Source organism: Patella vulgata, chromosome 9 (genome assembly GCF_932274485.2).
Source record: "Patella vulgata chromosome 9, xgPatVulg1.2, whole genome shotgun sequence".
Classification (NCBI taxonomy): domain Eukaryota; kingdom Metazoa; phylum Mollusca; class Gastropoda; family Patellidae; genus Patella; species Patella vulgata.
The window spans coordinates 20,616,815-20,632,889 of NC_065887.2; the positions used below are offsets into that span (position 1 = coordinate 20,616,815).

The window sequence follows — 16,075 nt, forward strand, 5'->3', positions numbered from 1 at the left end:
ATATCAAACCCATAATCAACTCTCTAGACTATCGGATGACATTTTACCTTCAAATGTTACTTAAACTATTATTTATTTATATTAACATGTCATACCCATAATCAACTCTCTAGACTACGGTATTTGGATGGCAGCTAGAGGTTTAAATGGATTAGTTTTTAAAATCTAACATAAAACGGAGAAAACAAGACTATTTATATAGCAGAAGGTTTGTGACCTTCCTTATGGCCAGATCTGTTAAGGATCTTAATGTATCACTATATCTATATAGTCTCACTGGATTTACATGCTATTTTTATATAACTTTCAACCAATTTATATACAATGTAATCAGTACAATGTATATTATCAAATATATGAATAATACACAATCTGTTATAGGTACATAGTCTTCTGGCATTTAATAAAATTCCTATCTTGATATATTTGTCTGTTTTTATAAGCCCACGTATTATAAGGGAGTTTATTCTTATCACCCCTGACCTTCTTTATACAAGTCTACTGTTTTGAATTTTTTAAAAAATTTCCATGATTATTTGGTGAATCATGAGGAATTATTGCCTTTGTCAACTCTTCAAATTCAGAGTTGCACATGATAATTACCAATGATTTTGAGATTGTGTTATTACTCTTGTGGTCCTGCTTCCTATCATGTCATAAACAGTACAGTTAACAAAGCTGCAGGTGGACATTTTGTTTTCATTGCCTATTATTATAGCAGTCCTTCAAATCAGGAGGTGTTAGGTGGCCGAATGGATTAATGCGTGCGCATGAAATCACAAGTGAATTATTGAAAATAAAATTGAACTGGTTGTTAGTCCCAGATTGATCTAGTTTGTGTGGAGTGGACATTACACTTCATTTCTCTCTCTCTTTTTGTAGTTATAACTTCCTTACTAGAAAGAACACATCAAAAACTACCAATATGCTAATTATGATGCTTTTGTCAAAAAGTGAACGATTCTATGAAAATATCGACCTAAACTCTCGGACGAACATCAGTGCACTGGGATATGCTCAAGTTATATACAACCTTGTTTTTAAGATTGATATTTTTGACCTAGGTAGTAGTTAAATGCTCCTGCCAGGAAATACAGCGCTGTCACAGCAGTCTAACATCTTGATGGTACCAAATAGTTGAAAATGGTATTTCAAGTAATTCCAGCATTTAAGGTGTAACACCTTGCCAGAAAAAAAACATGATCACAAAATGAAAAGTTCACTAAGAAAAGTAAAACTCAAAACAACCATGACAAACTGCAAAATATATAATTTATTCTCATACAAGTTAATTTACAAAATTGTATAATTTGTAACATAAAAATATGAAAATACTAACATTATTTCCCACTTAATAACAAATGTGATTTGTACATACAATAAGTGATAAATACGAAAACATGACACAAAAGATTAAGTAAAATTCAATGGTAACTACTTCATAAATAGATTTTATTGTAAAACTATAAATTTCACCATTCATACGACTGATATAATTATTCGAAAATCTTTCTTTAGGGTTTGGCCTATCTACTTTTTTAAGTTGGTTAATTTGGCATCTTTAATCCTTGTATCAAGAAGTTGCACTTGAATACATAGGCTATTAAATAACCAATGTTATTAATGCCCAACATTTACTACATTTAGTATTGTACATTATAAATGGCCAGTGCACAGTCAATCAGCAGTTGAAACAAAAATATTGGCTCATGAATGCAAGGGTTCTAATTGAGAGAGTTCAATTTAGCCTGGTCATAGAAGACACAGGAAGTATCGATCGTGTGAGATTTCATCATATCCTACAAATGGTATCTGGCAGAGAATCTACTAAGTATAGGACCAGCTTATAACACTTTGTAAAAGATTCCTTAAAATGATCACTAACATCATAAATTTATTAAGAAAAATACAAAAATAGGACAGAAGTTTAGAAAATAGCACTAATAATTTTTAGTAAAATCATACATAATTTCAATGTTGGATTTCATTGATCCAGGAACTAACATAATGTAATACATACCACAAGAAATCAATTCCAAGCAAAACATAGCATTACATAAAGCAAAAAGAGAGACCAATCAAAATTATCTGTCTTCCAAATCATTTTTGCCCATGTGTCTGCGTTTTAACACAACCTTTTTAAATGTTTGACCGCATTGTGATGTAAATTTGAATAACATGAAAATATGGTCTAACCTAAATAAGATTAAAATGAGGCGAGTGAAACAAAATGTTAAAATACATTAATATATCAAAGTCAATTAAAATGCCAGCCATATACAAAAAATCCAGTATAGGCAGCTTTTACCAAATTAATGCACAATGTGTATGTGAAATGTGAACAAGCCAACAGTGAGGCTGATGTCCCCCGCCGAAATCCCAAAATAAATAGATGACACATATTAATTAATCACACATTTATTTTTTTCAAAAGTATCGAGCAATCAAACTACACACTAAGTTTCATCACACTCTATCAGATAGAATCAATATTATCTTGTCCCAAAGCATAGACCAATGAAATTGAATAGCTCTGCTTAGCTTTAGCTTGAAAGGTTAATCATTGAAATCAGTCAAGACATTCACCTAATGAACATCTACATCAGGTTTAAACATTCTACCTCAATTAAAAGCAGAGTTTTTATGTCCCAAAGTCTTGACCAATCAAACTGCCTATCGCTCCTTAGCCCAGGCAGAAAATTTGCACAATCAAACTTAGTCAAGGTAATGATATAATGAATCTATATTCAGAGTTTCATCGCTCTCACTTCATTATAACCGAAGTTAACGTGCCCCTAAAGCATCAACCAATCAGATTGCTTATCTCTGCCTACCGTAAGCAGACAATGTTCATCATCAAGTCCATCAAGGTATTCACCTAATGAATGCCCACACCAAGTTTGAACATTCTACCTCAATTAGAAGGAGAGTTATTGTGTTCCAAAGTCTCGACCAATCAAATTGCTTATTGCTCTGCTTACCCTCAGCAGAAAATGTTCATTATCAAACTTAGTCAAGGTATTGATGTAATGAAGCTATACACCAAGTGTTCTCACTCTCACTTTATTAGATCTAAAGTTATCGTGTCCCAAAGCATCAACCAATCAAATTGCTTATCGCTCTGTTTACCCTAAGCAGAAAATGCCTATCTTCGAACTCCATCAAGGCATTGACCCAATAAACACATACACCAAGTTTGAACATTCTAGCTCAATTAGAAGGAGAGTTATTGTGTTCCAAAATCTTGGCCAATCAAATTGCTTATCGCTCTGCTTACCCTGAGCAGAAAATGCTCATTATCGAACTTAGTCAAGGTATTGATGTAATAAAACTATACACCAAGTTTCATCACTCTCACTTAATTAGAGAGAGACAGAGAGAAAAATGGGTTTTAATGTCCACTCGACACAAACTAGGTCATTTCGGGACTAACATATGGTTTAATTTTTAATTTCAATAATTCGCTTGCACGTAGGGGTCTTTGGGAGGAAACCGGCGGACTCGGAGAAAACCCACAAGGTTGGAAAGGCGACCCTACTCCTTGTAACATACAACCGGGGATTCGAAACCACGCCAGTTGACTCAATGACAGGCTTTATGATACAGTGCGCACGTGCTAACCATTCAGCCATCCAACCCCCCTCACTTAATTAGAACTAAAGTTATCGTGTCCCAAGGCATCAACCAATCAAATTGCTTATCTCCGCTTACCCTAAGCGGAAAATGCTCATCTTCGAACTCCATCAAGGTATTGACCTAATAAACACCTACACCAAGTTTGAACATTCTAGCTCAATTAGAAAGAGAGTTATTGTGTCCCAAAAGGTGTGACAGACGGACGAACCCATTTTAATAGTCCCCTGCTTTCTTCGAAAGGCGGGGGACAAAAAATGGAAACAAAATACTGAGTTTATTACAATCAATTTTAAGGAATTAAGTGACTGAATGTCAATATTTTATGTTCCAACCAATTCATATACTTGTTTGATAAAATTGATAAATAAATATCCTATGAAAGCAATACACCATAAACAGGAATAATGTATGTTTTGTAGGTAGGCTCTCTATTCTTTTACTCTATGTATTTGTAATTAAACAAGTTTGAACATTCTAGCTCAATTAGGAAGAGAGTTATCGTGCCCCAAAGTATCAACCAATCAAATTGCTTATCTCTGCTTACCCTAAGCGGAAAATGCTCATCTTCGAACTCCATCAAGGCATTGACCTAATAAACACATACACCAAGTTTGAACATTCTAGCTCAATTAAAAGTTATCGTGTCCCAAAGCATCAACCAATCAAATTGCTTATCTCTGCTTACCCTAAGCGGAAAATGCTCATCTTCAAACTCCATCAAGGCATTGACCTAATCAACACATACACCAAGTTTGAACATTCTAGCCCAATTAGGAAGAGAGTTATCATGTCCCAAAGCATCAACCAATCAAATTGCTTATCTCTGCTTACCCTAAGCGGAAAATGCTCATCTTCGAACTCCATCAAGGCATTGACCTAATAAACACATACACCAAGTTTGAACATTCTAGCTCAATTAGGAAGAGAGTTATTGTGTCCCAAAAAGTGTGACGGACAGACAGACGGACGGACAGACGGACAGACAGACAGACGGACGAACCCATTTTAATAGTCCCCTGCTTTCTTCGAAAGGCGGGGGACAAAAAGTGAGTAATAATGGTTGGTGTTGTTGAAACAACCAATATATATGTCATTAATATAAATACATTTATATGTAGCAAAATTAAAGCACAATGTGTACATGTATGTAAAAAAGTGAGTAATAATGGGAGACCAATCAAAATTATCTGTCTTCCAAATCATTTTTGCCCATGTGTCTGCGTTTTAACACAACCTTTTTAAATGTTTGACCGCATTGTGATGTAAATTTGAATAACATGAAAATATGGTCTAACCTAAATAAGATTAAAATGAGGCGAGTGAAACAAAATGTTAAAATACATTAATATATCAAAGTCAATTAAAATGCCAGCCATATACAAAAAATCCAGTATAGGCAGCTTTTACCAAATTAATGCACAATGTGTTTGTGAAATGTGAAAAAGTGAGTAATAATGGTTGGTGTTGTTGAAACAACCAATATATATGTCATTAATATAAAATACATTTATATGTAGCAAAATTAAAGCACAATGTGTACATGTATGTAAAAAAGTGAGTAATAATGGTTGGTGTTGTTGAAACAACCCTTAATATATAGGTCATTAATACTAAATACACTTAAAGATGCATCATGTAAGAGCTAAATCTGCCTATTACAGGTCTTTCTTTTGGCTTCAAATGTTACGTGTATATAAATTATTATACAGACATTAATTAACATTCCATGCCTACAATCAACTATCATTGGATGGCCGAGAATTAAATGGATTTAAACATCTGTGAGATCTAAGAAATTAATGATAATATGGACAATCAAGGCTAAATCTCGGTTGTCAAGTACTGTTGCTATGATAATGAATGATCTACCCTATATGTTTAAGCAGTCATATCTTCAAACAGTCATTACTTTGCTCAGAATAAAGTAATTTGAATGAAATTTTCAATATATTCACTTTTCATTATCTATTTTTGAACCATAATAGCAAGAACGTCTAGCTCTTTATCTAAATCTTACATAATGCATCTTTAAATGTAGCAAATTTAAAGCACAATGTGTATGTGAAAAGGTGGATAATAATGGGTGGAAGTTGAAACAAACTTAATATATACGTCATTAACATAAAATAAAATAGAAATGTAGCAAAATTAAAGCACAATATATATGTGAAAAAATGAGTAATGATGGGTGTGTGGTTGAAATAAACTGTTAAATATATATGTCATTAATACAAAAATGTAGCAAAATTAAAGCACAATGTGTATGTAAAAAAAGTGAGTAATATTTGGTGGTGAGGCTGAAATAAACTGTTAATATATATGTCATATTAAACTACATTTAAATGTAGCAAAATAACTATGAGATTCTATAGTGGTGCGTAATTGTTGAAAGACTATGTTCATTGAAACAATGTAAACGTGTTTGTTCATAGCACACATATTTTTAAATACGGTAAGTTAATTTCTTAAATTTATAACATACATAACAATCATTAATAACAACATTTGAACAATATCAAAAAATATTTGATAAGTATTATACAGGATAACAAAAAATTTCAAATTAATATTGAGACACGATTCTATACATTTAAGTAGTACCAAGTGCCATTGATATAACTAATATAAGGTGAGTTTGGTTGCTAATAATCCGAAACCTAGATTCAGATGTGTTTGTTTTTAAAGTAAAGATCAGGGCTTTCATGTAATAATATTGCCAGTCAGTAAATTTTTGACATTTTGTTTACCGCAGATCGGCAATATATTTTCCCAAAGAATATGACCATCTTCAGCATTTCTCAATTTTCAAAATTAAATACATTAAAGTGTTTTTACACACAAAATCTATAAATTAAAACTGTATTTATTGTGATTTCAGGTTAAATTCTTTGTAATTATCATTTCATGACATTTAAATTAATTGACAGGTAAATTCTACAGTTGGTCAATTTCACTTTCAGTCAGTCAAGACTGTAAGATAATAATAATAATAGTCTATTTATATTGCGCAATGAGCATGCTCAAAGCACAGTCCAAAAATGATCACAAGATATGCCTGAAAAGAAAGTCCTGCTATAAATCATCGCATCTGAAGCCAGATACAAAATATGTGAATCTGTTTCTTCAGATTCAAAATGGCAGTCATACACAAATCAACAAAAGAGTGTCTCAGGTCATTGAAGTTCCTAAAACTGTTTGTGATAATTCTCGCAAGAGAATCTGGATCTGGATTCTTAGCACTCAACCACTGTGTTAAAAAATGTACTGTATAAAATAAGCTTTTAATAACTTTCTACCATTACTTCTTTATGAAATACAATAATTAATACTTGTCTGGGGAATACATATAGCCTACATGTATTTTTCAAAATTGATAAAAAAAAATTTAATAAAAAAATATTTTTGATATTTTTAAGCTCTGATTCAATCAAACTTTCTACATTTCGTTGTTTTTAGAAATTACATAATATATGGATGGTATTCTTTATATAAAAGGCATAAAAAAATATACCATAGGGACATACCGTATGTAAAAGTACTTGTATCAAAAGATATCAATATTTTGATTGCGATTTTAACTATAAGAACATGTATTTTGATTTCTAATATTATTATTTTGATTTCTAATATTATTATTTTGATAATAATACAGTATTATTTTGATTTAAGGATATAATAAACAGATGTTGTTATGACTATGGTATTATAGCACCATCTATACTATAGCTTATCTGCACATTTCAAGTTGCACTAAAACATCACTATAAGGTGGTTTACAAAAACGCTGGTTTTTGTTAGAAGGCAGGTTTCACTATAAGACAGGGCTCAACTGCATCATATTAAAGCCCTTCAGTCTAATGTTGTTTTGCCGGTTACACTATAGCAGTTGACTCTAGCGTTATAGAGAAGCCTTCAGTCAAATATATAAGGGATTCGCTATAATATCACAGATTATATATCATTGGATCCCAACAATAGCATAGTGAAGCCCTATTGAATACTGTATAAATAATACATCTATGATATAAAACTAGAATATACTGTACATATAATGTTAAACTACTTATAAACAACCTTTCATATACGTTCACCTATTTGAAATATAGATTTAGAATAAATATATTATAAACTGTTCCTCAGTCTTCTCAATAGAAACTACACCTACATGTATCATTGAGTTTTGACTAAATAGTGTATTCCTCAGTTTTGACTAAATAATGTATCCCTCAGTTTTGACTAAATAAAGTATCCCTCAGTATTGAATTCAGTACATAAAGTATCCCTCAATTCTGATTAAATAAACTATCCCTCTGATTTGTTGATTTGGAAATTCAATTGTTCCCTCCCATTTATTAATCTGAAAATATATTTTTTTCACATTTGTATCAATATTAGCATATTGTCTAATACAATAAGCTTACTTGACTGACCCTCCCTTCATAATTCTCTGTCGTCTTAATTAGCCCAGTCGGAGCAGAACAGTAGGATGTTAAACCACATTTCATTTCATTCATTAGGTTGTGTTAAGTAGAAATGTGACTAGCTATACTATTCAAAAAAAGTAGGGGATATTTGATTTTGGGGGCATAATACTAAAATATGCAAATGACTACGAAAAAAGTCACTATAGAACCTAACAGAAGAAACATTTCCAGTTACATGTGACGCCCAAACGCACCAATAGCTACCGCATAGAATGCAGGTGATGCTTGGGATCATCATGGGGGTCCAACCCAAGATTTGCACGACTCTGACTTTGAATGTTACAGTCATAGAACCTAACAGAAGAAACATTTCCAGTTACATGTGACGCCCAAACGCACCAATAGCTACCGCATAGAATGCAGGTGATGCTTGGGATCATCATGGGGGTCCAACCCAAGATTTGCACGACTCTGACTTTGAATGTTACAGTCATTGTGGCATCGAATTCCAGGGTGGAAACATCAGTTTAATTGTTTTAGTGACCAGAAAACAAATTTTGATATGCGTCGGCTTACCCAAAATGAAAGGTTACGTGCCCTTGGCATGCTACAGATCGGCAAAACACAGGCGGTTGTGGCGCGGACGATGAATGTTTCTCAGTCTGTCATAAGCAGGCTATGGTCCAGATACCGTGATACACAATCTGTACAGGACAGACCACGCTCAAGTCGACCAAGGGCGACAACTCAAGCCCAGGATCGATTTATCCGTACCTTGGCCTTGAGAAATCGTGTCATCACAGCAAATCAGATCAGCGCTCGTCTTCAAACAGACACTGGTGTGAGAGTGAGTGGCCAGACGATTCGGAATTGACTGCATAGGGGTCATCTTCGCCCCCGACGTCCTCGCATGATCCCTTGTTTGAGAGATCATCACATTCCGGCAAGACGTCGTTGGTGTAGGGATTGTCAACACTGGGATAATCGACGCTGGAGCAATGTGATGTTTTCAGATGAGTCAAGGTTCACTGTTGATTTTTTGGACAGACGTAGGAGGGTGTGGCGTCGTCGAAACGAGCGCTTCCAAGACGTTAACGTCATCAGACATGATCGATTTGGGGGTGGTTCTGTTATGGTGTGGGGAGGCATCACTGTTGCTGGAAGAACGGCTTTACATGTTGTTGCAGGGCGTGTTACAGGCCAGTACTACCGGGACAACATCTTGGCAGTCCATGTTGTGCCGTTCGCACGAAGTCATGGCCGCCGTTTCATCTTCCAGGATGACAACGCAAGATGTCACAGGGCCAGGATCGTTACAGGTTACCTCCAACAACAGAACATCACATTACCTTGGCCAGCACTGAGTCCCGACCTCTCCCCCATCGAGCATGTCTGGGACATGCTTGGACAGAGGTTACGTCAACGTCAACAACGTCCTACCAATGTCCAAGAACTTGCTGCTGCGTTGCAACAGGAATGGGACAATCTGGACCAAAATGACCTTAGACGTCTCATTAAGAGTATGCCACGTCGGATCAATGCTTGTTTGGCAAACAGAGGAGGATTTACCCGTTACTGACTTGGTTGTGATGCTGTGGTAACTTTGCTGTTTGACCCCGGGTATCATTTTACCCTTATAATGGTCAGTCTGTGCCTTACTTAGTCTAACGTTCATTTGGAATAAATCGATGAATGTGAACTTCATTTCATTTTGTCATTTGTTTCTTCGTCAGTTTCATTAGGTGACTTTAATAACACTTAAAAATCAAATATCCCCTACTTTTTTTGAATAGTATATTTTTTCAGATTCAAAATATAAAGTTCAAATCGGAATGTCCAAAAATTAAACATATATATAAGGTTTTCAATTTAAATTTTTAATTAGTTGACTTCAACTGGTCTGGACCAAATTTCTTCTGGTGTTCAAAAACAATTTTTGCTAGTTGACTTCTGCTGGCTAACCCTAAGGATCTACGAGTGAGACAACGCTGAAACATTTTTAAAGGAGCACTGGAAGGACAAGAAAAATTCTTGAATTTGTGTTTTAGAGCTGGTTCAATGGCACGGAAAACGTGGAGTTTCTGAGATTTTATGAACAAATCGTAAATATCAGCATCTTGTGCTTCTTCTGCTGAGAGTAGCTTTCTCATGTCAGTAAAATCAGAGACATAGAAACTACTGTGTTCATAAGAATTAGCATCATAATGACCAGATTTACTATTAATGTCAATATTAGTAGGATAGGGTTTCTGATCGTAAATGAGATTTGGTTTATACTGCCAAAAACCGATCGGGAAAAACACTTGCCAGCCTTGTATCGTATTCATACGCACACGGTTAAAATAGTCTGGCGCTAACTCCATACCGACACTACTCAATAAGATCAAAGATTCTGGTTGAAATCGACTGACAACTTCATCTATAATATATAAATCTGAAATATAAGCTTCTTGATGAGTGAGACTAACCCATGATACTTTCCCCCCATTCTGATATTTCCTTTCGTAATACGCAACTAGAGATTTTAATACGGAAAATGTATCCTCGATGCCTCCATCTAGTTGATGTCTATAAATAAAAACAATTAATAGATAGGTATTATCTCCTGAATCCAGACAAGTTTTTGCGTAAGAGTCGAGAAAATTTGCAACTCCGTCTTTCTCATCAACTGTGACTGGTAAGATCAAGTTGACACGGGTATTTTCTGTGACATACGGCATGGGCACAATTTCCACACGACCCAGGGGTCGAACGAGATGTACTCTTTTCTCCACCTCCCAATTTTGTTTTGAAATATCTCGTAAGACCAAATCTAATGTGTACTCCATGCCTCGTTGTGGATCAAATCTTCGATAACCATTGACCAGACTTGAATACAGGAACATGTTACCATATTTTTCATTCAAGCGCTCTACAGATATCTTGATAACTTCCTGTACATCTTGTTTATCTACACCTGAAATATTATATCAGTAAATTAGACATAGATTTAAACTAAATTAAGGTGCTGAACACAGTCAGAAATGAGCTCTAATAAAAGTTACTTCAGCATAAGAATGCAGTGATACATACAAAAATAATCGTGATTAATCATGATTATTACAAAATGAATAATCACGATATCTTGGATTATCATGATGAGATCATGCTTGAAGAATTCATTATTGCGATTATCGGCAGCCATTGTTTCTAACAAAAAAAAAGAAATATTATCCAGACGCATAACTTGTACATAACATAGTTGCTGCTGGATAATCAATGGTTAGCAATCGGGCCAGTGAAGTTGGTTTCTATGACAACAATGCTCTGCTCAGCACTGCGCGTGGCAGGCAGTAGGGTAACTCGAAACTGTTCACAGAAGATTTTTTATTATCCTACTGCCATTTTGACGAGAATTCAGCTGAAATAATAAGAAATACTTTCCAGATTCTATAAATTTGATTCTCCCAAATCAAAATTGAGATTATTTTAAAAATAATCTTGATATATCACGATACAGCGATTATTTAGAAAGGAGGTGAATCACTAAAAACTATATATGGAATAGTGGTACTCTTGTCTTTATCAAGCTTGTTATATGTTACATCTATAGCTTCTTTTCTTACTGTATACATACTTAGGTTATCATTTTACTTTAAATAAAATATAAATGGTTCTGAATAAATCACAAAAATGTACCTTTAAGTTCTTTATAATTAGTGAAATCATCTTGAAAATAAATATGTGTTTCAGTGAAATAATCCCATCTTATCACATCAAATCTACTTTTAGGTTTATATGGTTCTGGAACACCTGAAACAAAATAACCATGGTTGGGTTAGCTGAAGACTAAAGGGAAGTAACTCTACTTAAACATACATTATGCAAGAGCTAAATCTGATTATTGCAAGTCTTAATTTAGGCTTCAGATGTTATAGAAATTATAAATTAGATCTTTATTTAAACAACAAGCCCAAAATCAACTCTGTAGACCCACGGATGGCTCGGCTACAGCTTGGATTTAAATAGGATTTCACTGATTGAATCAAATATGGCGCACCCTGATGAGAATACGTCAGATAGATCGAGTCTAAATGATAGAGTGTACTTAGCGAGGCCGCTGTACAGCGTTTCCGCATGCGAAAAGTGGGACACCAATTAAAATGAATGTACATGTATGTCCGACAATGTATGTTTGATTGTGCAGCTTTACAATATTGTGTACAATAACTATCTCTATAATTACTGCCATATATCTGAAAAACTTTTATATATATCTTACCAATAGGCCAGTTAACACTTTCTCTACCCCCAGGAGCAAACTGACTCATGTAGATTATATTGTCTCTAGTTTTCTCAATCTCTTTCTTTGTTTGATTTAATTCATGTTGACAAAAATATCTGTAATAAAAATATAACATACAGTACGTACTACACATCATATTAACCAAACATTTACTGTGGCTTAATTCAAAATAAATTGCATTCTACAAGTACAAATTAAATATCATGCATGTATAAATGTTACTGACAATCATGAGTGACACTAGATAATCATACATTCCTATAAACAACATGATGAAAAAAATTCATTTAGCTCAGTAGTGACTTGATTAGTAGTAGTAACGGTGATATAATAATACGTTTTTTTAAATCGGATAAAAATTGTGACCTCTATAGGGTCCACAAGCTAAAAACGCGATTTTTCATACAATCAGGGGCCATAATTCAGAAAGTTACGTTCCAATATGCGCGAATATCGAAAGGAACCGAGATCTTTGGGTTATAAGCATACATTTCAAGTTTAAATCAAATCGGATAAAAATTGTGACCTCTACAGTGTTCACAAGCTAAAAACGTGGTTTTTTGTACAATCAGGGGCCATAATCCATGAAATTAGTCTGATACATGCCAATATCGAAAGGAACCGAGATCTTAGGGTGATAAAGCTATATTTCAAGTTTCATTGAAATCGGATAAAAATTGTGACCTGTAGGCTGTTCACAAACAATTGTGGACGGATGGACAGGGGCGATGACAATATACGTCCACATGAAAATCCAGTCAGCCTATTTATACCTTAGCTTACACCAAGCTCATGAAGAAAGGTAACAAGAATTTATAAGAAATAAAATACAATAATTGCAAAATATAAACAGAGTTTATGATAGATATGGAGATCAATCAGTATCCTGGTCCATCTTTAAGACAAGCAAGTTATTTTACAAAGTATCAATAGTAAAGCACACAATGTCTGTATGCAACTGGCTGGTGAGTGGAAAAAGATTTGTGAACAAAATACTGAGTAGTTTCGAGTTCTGCTCTGGAAACAAAACAGAACAAATAGAATGTTGGCCAGCTACATCTACCCACATTATATGCCAGGGAGATAAAAAAGTCAATAAATTCTACAATGATGATCAATGTACTAACAACAATATTGATAGAATCTGGAAAATTTTGTACCATTTATTTCTCATAAGTGCGTGGGAGAGTAAGAACAATTTATGATAATCTATTAAATTTTACTCTATCTTAGCCCATCCTCTGCACACTTTACACACAATTCACTCTATTTCATGCAGCATCAATAACCAAGATAAGTTAAATTGTAATGGTTCACATACCTGTGTAATTTATAATGGTTAATATCATCAGGCATTGGGAATACAGAAATAGATGCATTGAAGACTTCTTTTTGTTTCAATTTGGGTATTTCATCATCAAAATCAAAATCTGATACTTTGAAATAGGTATAGCTTTTAGTCTGTAAACATAAAATGTTATTAAGGAACTTGAAGCAATGTATGTAGAAGTACATGTATGTCATTTCTATTTGACCATAAATTGTTATGCTAGGTTCAATTCTTATCTTTCAACCTTCTTCGTAAGCCCAGTCGGAGCAGAACAGTAGGATGTTAAACCCAATTTCATTTGATTTATCTTCTGAACTGAAATATTCTCTGGGATATGGCCACCAGAAAAGATTCCCACAATTACTTGGTACATACATGTACCTATGTGGCTGATTCATACGAAAGAAAATGATTACAGATTAAAATATATGTGCTTGTGACTGACATCGGTACAAAGGAATTCATTCAGTAGAATCAAAGGAATATAAAAGAAATTTATATATCTTACTCCAGTATGTTCCTGACAGTTCATATCAGTTGAGTGTAGAAGACACTGTCCTAGATTTAAACTAGGATCTGAGGAATGACAATTTGTTGAACACCAATCTAACTCAGCTAAAACTCTTGATAAAATGGACTGAAAGATAAAACACAGGAAATTAAATTAAATAAAGTATTAACTTTTAAGAGGAAATAACAACTTAATTGGTTTCTGCAAGCCTGTTCAGAAATAAGGCACCTGTCACAGAACTTGCAGGCACAACCCCTAAGGTGTCTTCCATTTTGTCTGGCAAAAGGTTTGTTTGAGCCTTGAGTGTTTTTTTGTGTGATTTTGTTGGTATTTCCAATACCTGTCCATGATGTCCAAAACAAAGTTTAAACTGTTAGGAACTGTACATGTATATCAGTAGTGCCTGACACTTTGTCAGATACAAGTAAGATCGTTATTTCCAGGCCTATCTTCCTGTAGTCAAAATAGTTTTGTCTTTTACATCTACATATCATTTCCCACTACAGTACTGTGACAAAATTGTGTGTTACTACATGTATAGATCATATACAACACAGTCACCCAGTTGATGTTGTATGTATGTGTCACTGTCTATTTGAAGACTCCAATATCGTAGACAAAAAATTATACATTTTTAGTATAATACTGTACATACATGTACATGTATTGCATGTATTTTTTTGTAATTGTATGCTGCTATGGGCATTTTTATGCAATAAAAATTTATCTATCTTACCGGTATCTTATCTTACCTGTATATAGTTAATAAGACCTTGCCAAAAATAACATTACGGTACTTCATTTCTAACCATTTTGACCCAAATGACAGACCGATGGGCTATCTTAAAATGTGAATATTTACCTGAGAGAGAATGATTCCCCCTTCTAAAGGGCAATATGTTCCACTTCCATCCTTCATAATTTGGGGAAAACCCATGTAAACATGTTGACTAACACTGATATGATTGACTAAGTCTATAAGTTTCTCTCCGCGTAAATAAGCTCTATCTGATACAAACATATAATAATCAAATGTCTCAGGATAATGTTCTGATATGTACTTCAACACATGAATGGGTACAAGGTGTGGATATTTATCAGAAAAGCTGACTACTGACATTCCTGCAGGTAATGTCTGACCCTTTTCCTCCATAAAGAATACCATTTTTGTCACATGATGTTGTACTGTTTTATTGAAAGCGACACCTAATGTGTCAATAGTTGTCTTTGATGTCATTACAGCTACAAATAGGCGCTCTCTAATACCCAGTTCTGTCGATGCATATCTTGGTCTAATGAGTTTTTTGGTAGGACTTCTTTGCGGTGCAACGTTTTCTTGTTGCAGTCGTAACTTTGGTTCAAATTTCATGGAGTCTTCTACACCTTGGATTGACTTTTGTTCTCTTTTATTGACTAATTCCTGTGGGTCATGATTAGCTACAAATGTTTCACAACTATTTTCACTGAACGGGGCATACATCATACTCATGGCGATGCCTAAACTTATTCCGATGATTGCTGGCATTAGCAGTCTACAACATTTGGGATCGATTATAACGTTGATTGTGTTATAGCACTGTAACAAGGTGACATGTCTTGCCATGATTAATTTATGTAATCAGCAACGGTGACAAATTATAAATTAACTTTAAGGGGAAAAAAAATATTCCGAAGTTATCTCCCCTTGACTAAACAAACTTCTCAAATTTTGACGTTTCGAAACCTCTCAATTTTTTTTTAGGACAAGTGGGTTAAAAGATTATCAGTACGAAACTCAGAAGACTTATTCAGTCAGGTACTACTTTTACTATTTAAATACCCATTTTATAAATTATTTTCATCCGTAAAACACGTCAACAATTTCTTCTTGCCGACATTTTCTAATCTCG

At 34.1% G+C, this 16,075-nt stretch overlaps 1 protein-coding gene across 1 annotated transcript; it reads right to left on the bottom strand.

Moving 5' to 3' along the window:
• Positions 1-1,255: 1,255 nt before the first annotated feature.
• On the bottom strand, positions 1,256-16,070 carry LOC126831736 (chondroitin sulfate synthase 2). The gene is made up of 6 exons (XM_050562387.2): positions 15,049-16,070; positions 14,184-14,312; positions 13,667-13,806; positions 12,322-12,440; positions 11,739-11,852; positions 1,256-11,016 (listed from the first exon to the last, which is right to left on the bottom strand). Exons 1-6 carry the CDS (start codon positions 15,787-15,789, stop codon positions 9,938-9,940), a joined length of 2,322 nt encoding a protein of 773 aa, XP_050418344.1. The 5' UTR covers positions 15,790-16,070; the 3' UTR covers positions 1,256-9,937.
• Between the last annotated feature and the right edge of the window lie 5 nt (positions 16,071-16,075).